The 8704-nt window shown below is 45.4% G+C and overlaps 1 protein-coding gene across 1 annotated transcript; it reads right to left on the bottom strand.

Annotated features, from left to right (window-relative positions):
* Positions 1 to 5501: 5501 nt before the first annotated feature.
* On the bottom strand, positions 5502 to 8420 carry LOC149349875 (RING finger protein 145-like). Its single transcript, XM_089578852.1, has 4 exons — positions 8173 to 8420; positions 8032 to 8095; positions 7489 to 7656; positions 5502 to 7420 (listed from the first exon to the last, which is right to left on the bottom strand). Exons 3-4 carry the CDS (start codon positions 7646 to 7648, stop codon positions 5784 to 5786), a joined length of 1797 nt encoding a protein of 598 aa, XP_089434978.1. The 5' UTR covers positions 7649 to 7656; positions 8032 to 8095; positions 8173 to 8420; the 3' UTR covers positions 5502 to 5783.
* Positions 8421 to 8704: the final 284 nt, after the last annotated feature.

The raw sequence follows: 8704 nt of genomic DNA, 5'->3' as shown, positions 1-8704 counted from the left end.
CGTTGAATATCTTGTAGTTGGTGTGTAAAAAGCTCGGATGATATGCAACGTGCGCTTGGACTCCATCGGTCCATCGCGTGGCGTCTGAATCGAAGTTGTCGAGCGCCGTTATTGTAGTACGCGTTTTAGTAGTTTGTCGCGCTTTGTGGGTTTCTTTTGTGGGGCTCGCCATGCATTTGTGGTTTTCGTGGTAAATTGGTAAATTTGTTTTTGAGGAAAAGAAATGGCGCAGTATCTGTTTCGCATAGCTCGGTGGACACCTGAACCGCGCCGTAAGGGAAGGGAGGAAGGTGGGGGTGAAAGAAGGAAGAGGTGCCGTAGTGGAGGTCTCCAGTAGTAGTAGTAGAAAACTTTTATTTAGATCTTTTAAGAGATTCGCGGGTTCGAAGCCTCCGTCGTCTTTCGTGGCGCCGGCGACTTGAGGCTTCTCTTCAGCAAGGTTGGGCCCCTAGTCCAGGGCTCCACTGAGTCGCGCTGCATCAGTAGCGTGCCGCACTAAGGCCCTTTGGGCCGCGAGCTCGCTGCTGGTGAGCCGGCTCTCCCATTGCTCCGCACTCGGGAATTCGTGTTGGTGGAATGCTTTATTTCGTTCGCACTCCCATGTGATGTGGTATAGTGTGGGTGTGTCGCCGCACCAGGGGCAGTTTGCTCTGTATTGTGTTGGTGACATCTTGTTATAGATGTACAAGTTGGGGAAGGAGTTTGTTTGTAGCCTACGCCAGCCGACTGCTTCCTCCCTCGTGAGGGTTGGTTGGTTGGTTGGTTGGCCTCAAGTAGAATGGCACATACCCACTACGGGGGAGTGGCCAAGACACAGGCGGTGAACTGTTTGAATGATTAAGAGTTTTAGAGCTTTGTGTGGTGGTGGGTACTTGAATCTAGTCCCTCTGTATAGTTGTAATGTCTCTGTGTATCCCCCCTCGCATGCTAGTAGCTGAAGCTCCATAACATCTGACTTGCCTGCTCGGTATGTAAGCCCTCGAGCTAGGCTGTCTGCTGTTTCGTTCCCCGCTACGCCTGCGTGGCCTGGGACCCAGATTATGTGTTGTATGAGAATAAATTTCGACCACCTGGGGATCTTTTACGTGCACTGACACCGCACGCAGCACATACATGGAGGAAGTCTTCGTGTGGGATATGAGACACACAGTTGCTGCGTCATATCCTTTCCTCAAAACCAATTTTACATTTTTTTGTTTAGAAGGAAAATAATGAAAATGAAGCTGATCTTGCGCGTTTGTTATGTTGTGGATACGCCTTAGATGAAAAAGAGAAAGTCACAACTTTAACATACACTGAGGGGCACTTGCAGAAATTCTTGCAGATCTCAGGCTTGTTTTGTTCTGTTCATTCTTTTTCCTGATCTGTCACATATATGCTGTGACGTCATGTGCGTGCGTGCGTCCGCACACACAGTACAGCACAGTAATCAACCCGCAGCAATGCCCTTGCAAACTGCATAATGAATGGCTTTAATGCCGAGAATAGTCATCTCTAGCCAAGAAGCAAGTGCATATATTCATGCACGTGTTGCAAATGAGGCGCAAGATAGGCTGCTTCATCTTACTGATGTTGTGGGATATATGTGCAGCTCCATTGTTTGATGACTATATTGAAGGAACTTACCGGATGGCCTATATTTTCAGTCACTGCATTAATGTTTCCATTTTCCTTACAGCAATAGGTGTATGAGGAACTTTCTCCAGGTGAAAACGTCCAAATGGGATTCTTTATGGTCCCAGTTCAAATAGTTTATTGGCCCATTACCTGTTGCATTCGGGACCAGTAGCTGCTGAAACTGGTAGCTGCCCTGGTAACACGAACATTTGTTTGGATAAACCATCATTGTGTTATGTCCTTCATTTTCTAACCTTTCTGAAAAGTTAAAAAAAAAGGTTCTAAAGTAAGAGTTGCTTAATGGTAGGCACGCTGCAAAAATTAAGGAAAAAAGAAGCAGTCTACACTAAAACATGTCACCACCCCGCAGTGCTATGCAAGTCTGCCCATAGTGAGCACACACAGCTTTAAACATGGCAAGCGCCAACAAGAGCTACAACAAAGCACACACACAACTTATATGAGAAACTAAACACTCACATTTAAACTGTTACCACACAATGAAAAAGCTGTCAATTCAACAACAAAAGGCTTTTAGTAGGAGCCCAGCAAACCAAAAACCTCTTTTGGTTTTTGGTTTGCTGGGAGCCAGATCCCACTTCAGAATGAGAAGCTCCCAGCAGGGATGAGAAGAGCCCAACAAGGAAACCAGAAGGCTTCCTTCTGGAGTCAGTAGATCGAAGCAAAAAACCAGTTGATGCCCTACACGGACCATTTCAGATCTTCAACAGAAATGACAATGTAATCACAGTATAGCAGTTCGCCAGGTGCTCATGGAGAGAAGATAGCTTTAATGTGGCCCCAACAATGTTAGGTACAATGGTAATGTTGGAACTCTAAAAATGCTGCCACCTGTGGTCCTGGTAGGCGTGGGAGCCACTGATGTCAGTAAGTGCAAGGTTTTAATTTAATTGAGTAGCTCTGCTTCGAGGGTAACTAAAGAGATGCATGAAGGGATGCAGGCAGTGACACCAGCTGTTGCAAAGATGAGCACAAACACTAGGAAGAGGGCAAAGCATACAGAATGAAAATTCAGGCCTTCACTATGCTTACTGAATCTCTCATGGCCTTTAAATGCTTCATGGCCTGGAACACTATTGTGCCAATATCTTGAACGACACCCTGACATGCACTTGCAGCCCGAAGTTGCTCATTAACAAGATGCCATGTTATGGTCTTCATGGAGGGCTTACTCAGCACTCCTGGATATGGCTCTAGCTTGAGTCATCAATGGTTCTAGCAAAACAACGCATAATAAAACTTTGTCGCACTCTTTTTTTGTCAAATGTGCTAAAAGAATGTGTACCTGTATTTTGTGACTGGGTTTCATTAAGGAAGACAAATAAGAATGCTTGATTTTTTGGCCTGTTATATGTTGGCATCAGCATATTTCACTAAAAATAGAATTTTACAAAGAAGTAACGGCCTTGCAGCCAACAGAGCTAACTAGATCAGTTGCAACGTCACTTGTATGTTACCCGAAATTGATAAAGATTCTTACATAGCCGAGGACAGTCATGGTCCAGGCAGTTCAGCAGCAGGCCGCACGTTTTGATCTCATTCAAATTTTCAAAAACTTTGCAAGTCCATTGCTTGCGAGGTTCTTTAATGAACCTCACAACAGAGTTCACGATGAGACAATGCTTTCGCATTCAAAGCATGTAAGAAGTGAAGTGCCCTTTGTATTTGTTCTGAAGTCACCTGTAGGTACATGGGTTTTTTATCTTGATTATGGTGAATTTCTTCTAAAATGAAATGCACAGCTATAACATAACGTAGCGTCCCTGGAGTATAGTAAATATGCATTCCCCATTTGTGTGGTACACAAACAAGTTGGTAATAAGTTGAACAGGAAGATAAAAATGGCTGAGTCAAGTTACAGTCCTGCCTTTCAGTTATCACCTTGCTCGAGTTGACCACATTAGTTATTCAGTGATGTCAGAGCATTCATTCTTCCGAGTGAGCATTTCTAACTGCTCCCCTCTCAGTCTGCTTTAATCCTTTCAAGTAGCTGGCTGCTTGCTAGCATGTGAAGTGCTCAGTGATATGGACTGTTGTATCACTATAAAATCTAACCACACCATTTATTGCCTTTTCTAGCTTCTTTTGCCCAAACTGAGTTTATCTTGGCACAAAAAGCATGCAGTAATGTCAGTGCTGCTGGCTGTGGATGCAGGGGTTCGGCAAGTCCAAAACTGGTTTATTAGTTATTCAACTATCTTGATGACATTGGCAAAAGAATTGACACCGATTACCTCAGATTACTTAAACACCAGTATAACTAAAGTTCTTCTCCCATTTGTGCTGAACATTTATTCTAATTTCAAAAATATGTTGCGCTCCTCAATGTCACTAAGTTTTTGATTTCAGAGCTGAACTTTCTTTCTGCCATGAAGCACAATTCTGATCTCGTTTTATAAATAAGTGAAGTAAATTTATAATGCAATTATTTATTACTACATCCTGTTTGTACAAACACTCAAAGCTAGTCTCTTTGCTCTTCACAAGGACGAGCAAAAGAACAAACTATTGTACACATTTTCTAGATAAAATTGCTTCAATACAGTATGAACCTATTTATCCGCTGTTATACACAAGATTGAAAAAAAAAGAAAAAAGAAACAAGATTATTCGTCTCTTTTTAACCAGTGGTAGTATGCAGATGCACCGGTGTTCTAGATGATAAGATTTTTAAAGGAAAGGATTAAGAAGAAATTGTTGGTTTGGTTTGTGGGGGCTTAACGTCCCAAAGCGTCTCGGGCTATGAGGGACGCAGTAGTGAAGGGCTCCGGAAATTTCTACCACCTGGGGTACTTTAACGTGCACTGACATCGCACCATGGGCCTCTAGAATTTTGCCTCGATCGAAATAAGAAATGTTGTCCACCTCATCACCGAGCAGCAAGCAACAAATATTAGTAGTTACGAGCAGCATGCATAATGAACATGTGGCTGATGACTAGCATAACTGAAAACTAACATGCTAATGTTTCAATGCAAGAATTAAGATCACAAAGTGTTCTGCAGCTTACTTCCACTGGCCAATTAATTTATTTTGATTGGCTTGAACCCGCAATACAGTAGTGATGCGGGAGAGGCTCATGTTAATATTTATTATGCCTCGAACTACAATTTGTTACGACATACTTTGATAATAATCTGCCAAAAAACTGTCTGCAGACAGTCAGATTCACTAAGCGGAATATTTTGTACACCATGCATATTGAGCCCAAATACCTGAAACTGTTCTTTCTCGCACATGTGTCCCACGACAGTCTTTTCACAATCGCATGCACACTGGCCACAGCAATGCTGACCTTCATAAAGAATTCTGTAGTCACCCTTACCCTTCGCATAGCTTGTGAGATGGGAAACAAGTGATGGAGTTTTTTCCCGCTTATCAGCAGTCACACAGCGTTAAGCCATGCATAAGTTTACCGTAGTCATGATTCTGCTGTAACTGGGTTACACATCCAAGGATATTCATTCTATGCCAATGCCATTGTCTTAGTGCACATAAGGATAGTCAAAGCCATTTTTATTCACACTCCGCATGCATTTGTTTGCGAAAGATTTGCAAAATACTTTCAGGCTTTTCATAGCAATGCACGTCTAAAAACATTATTGAAGAATATTACAAGCATCAAATAAGGACATGCATCCTTCAGCCACAGGGTCTTCTCTCATGAGTAAGGCTTCACGGGGCAGTACATTTCAACACTCATGCAAACTGCTTTCCGAGGCTTTTTGCATCAGGTTTATGATCACGTTGCTTAGCTATAAACTTCTATTCCAGACTTTGTACACTTCCTAATGCCCATACCCATTATCATATCAACGAAACAGAGTACAAAAAAAAAAAAAAACAGAATAAGAGGAAGCAGGTAATGCAACACCTTTTTATTGGTGTTCAACACTACCACTGTACACATCAAGAGCAAGTAAACAGTATTTACAGGACTTAACACTGGAAGAAAGTTGTGTTCCCAAAGTGGAGTGAGCTGTGGAGGGCACTCTGGTAAACTCCAGAGGGGCATCACATTTCGTCCTCACTGTTTCAACGGGTCCTTGAGAGGCACCTCAGGACAGTACTTGTCCAGCACAGGTAGGAGCAAAATGGAACGTTGATCTGCACACGGCAAGAGTGGAATTGTGAGCATTGCTGCTTCAGGAAGTAACCTCCTGGTTGGTGTCCTCATCAGCTGCTGCAGCTGCAGCTGGTTCAGGGTCGCACGAGGGTGCGGGATTTTGCTGGTTCTCAAGAGAAACGTGGGCATGGCACAGGGGGCACTTGTCTTGTATGTACAGCCACTTGCGAAGACACGTTCGATGAAAGAAGTGCTGGCACTTTGTGACACAAGCTGATCGCATCTCAGAGTAGCAGATTGAGCACACATCGTTGTGCAACAAGAGCTGCTCTGAAGTGGCTTCGGGAAGAGACTCAGTCTTGCGCACTGCCTCACGACGCAGAAGGAAGCTCTTCCAGCCAGCCTGCATGCGCTGCCACACATTGAAGTAGCAGTGGACCAGCAGGATAGATGCATTGGCCCAGTTCCACTTTCCCGTTGTGGACTCCCAGAAGCCCATTCCCACAACAAACAGGGCTACCAGAAACTCAAGAATTTTCGTCACAGCCCGGGCGGCGTAGATTACATCATCCAAGGCCTCCCACGGTTCTGTACGCCAAGCATCATATACAAAGAGGCCATAGATTACTAGCAGGCCCACTACCTGTACAGATGTCAGGATGCAAGATGACAGCACGATCATCATCCAGAAGTCAATGGGGAAGAGAGAGGACAGTCTCCAAGTGATGTGCAATGGGAAAGCAACCAGGAAGGTGCACATTCCCAAGGTCCGAACATGTCGTCCAATCTGCCGACTCTGTGATGCACTCAAAGCCAGAACCACTGGCTCAGTAATTTCCAGCACTGACTGCAACATAGATGACATGACAATGAAGAGGATGATAAGCAGCACAGCCACGCGGCTGGGCATCTTGATTTCAGTAAGTCCAGTCTGCAGGGCCAGCAATAGCATGGTGATACCCTCTGTCCAGCCACTGTGCATTGGATTGTCATTCAGGAAAGTAAGGCTGCCATGCAAAAATGCCTTGGTTCCTGACAGGGTGAGGTAAGCTAGATAGGAGACTGTAACTGAGGAAGCAACCAAAGTCACTGGACTGGAACAGACATTGCTTGCCGAACTCAGGGCCAACAGATACCAGGGGCTCTCCCAGGTAGGGTAACTCTCTGCTAGCTTTACGCAGAATGCAATAAGCCAAAAAACAAGAAAGTGAGTTGGCACAAAGAGCTTGTTCCAGAATAGTATCAGCAAACCAACCCAGCCAAAGCGCATGGTCAGCAGCAGTGTGTCCAGGTAAGTGTCCTTTAAGAAACTTATCAATGACGGCACCTGGCTGTAAAGGTAACAGGCCACGCTGACACACATCAGAGCATTGCCGAAATTGTGAAGCACTTCCAGCGACTCGGGGGGAAAGTCCAGGGTACGAGCCAGCACGGGGAGTGTATAGCATGACAAGATGGGAAGCATGGGCCGAGAGCGACCTTCCAGCAGCGCGAACACTATGCAGGCCAGCACAATGTGGGCCAGGAAGGCAGTCAGCTGTCTTCGAGCGAAGTTTTCATCAAGATCCAAATGCCGTGACAAGCTTGTCTCCATCTGGATGTAGTACTTTGACAGGAGATGTGAGCAGAGAAGCAGCAGAGCGCTCACGAAGTTGGTGTAAAGACAGCGCACTCTTGGAATGGGCAGCAACAGCAAGAGGAAGCCGTGGACAAGAACTGAAAGATATTTAAGAACACTCAAGTAAGTTTCCATAACTCCGCGAAAAGTGCGTGCGCGTAATTACCTAGGTTGGTCAGCGCTGCATTCAAGACCCCTGGAAGCGACATAGACTGCGGTACCGACTTAATCCGGTCATGCTGCCACCAGTAGTCGATGATAAATAAGCCTGGTACACGCATGATTATGCCAACGGCAGCATCCACTTGGGCTCTAGATGGCCTCATCGTGAAACCTGCGGATATCAACGAGAGATCAGAATTTTGCTCCTCACCGGTACACGTTTAAGGTTTCCTACCAAAAATGACAGATCGCGTCTCTCAACGCTCAGTCAATTCGAGAAAAGAAAAGCCCAGCAACCACTAATCGCATTGATACAAACACTTTGCACAGGCACACACCCAGGCGACACACATTTCGTAGCCTCTTATATATGGATGTGTGTCACCAGCTGATCTGCGCATTATCGGCTACTATTTCAAGTGCGCGTGTAAAACTTCTAGACTCGACCTGATAGCGCAACGCATCCGTACGCTTTGCGTAAAACTGCTGTCATGCGTCCAAATGGGAGCAACTCATGCTGCGTTGCACAGGCCCATTCCATACGCACCCGGTTCAGATCGCCACGGCAGCAGGCATGGAATACCAGGCTCTCGACGGCCAAGTTAGTAAGTCTGTAAAAGTAGCGAATTCAAGTTCGTCCCAACCGACGGCCAGTTTTTCACCAAACGCTACATGTTCGCTCACACACCTCACATCGCTGACCCACCGCCGGAATAGTAAACACAGAGCAAGCACCCCACAGCGGCGGTGCATCGAACTACGCCGCAGAGATAACGAGGTGCATCGACGAACTCCCACTCGCCCACGTGTCGATCGATGCCACCAAGTAGCCGGCAGAGAGCGGAGGCCGCGCAGCTCATATCTCAGAGATGAACATCTAAAACGGGACATTCTGCGCCTCCAAAATTTGTCGAGCTGCGAAGCAGTTGTTCTTTTTTGTTCCACTGTGCGCCCAAAAATGATAAATTACACAAGTTACTAATTACGAAATTGAAAAACGCTTAAAAAAAAGTTTTTTTTTTTTTTTTCACATCAGTACGAAGACCGTAAGGGCATCCAGTGCCATGCTCATAAAGTGCCAAGCACAGAGAGAGCAGCAACAGCACGTTATGCCCGAGTAACGGGCTTTTTTCTTAGCTCCAAGACAATGCGTCTGCCAGCATAAAACACACCCCTACTTTCTTGTTGCTCCCTTCACCAATGCACAACTCTCCTCTTTA

This window comes from Amblyomma mixtum, chromosome 3, assembly GCF_055824585.1.
Source record: "Amblyomma mixtum isolate Tamu chromosome 3, ASM5582458v1, whole genome shotgun sequence".
NCBI lineage: Eukaryota > Metazoa > Arthropoda > Arachnida > Ixodida > Ixodidae > Amblyomma > Amblyomma mixtum.
This window is presented reverse-complemented; position numbering and strand designations above follow the sequence as displayed.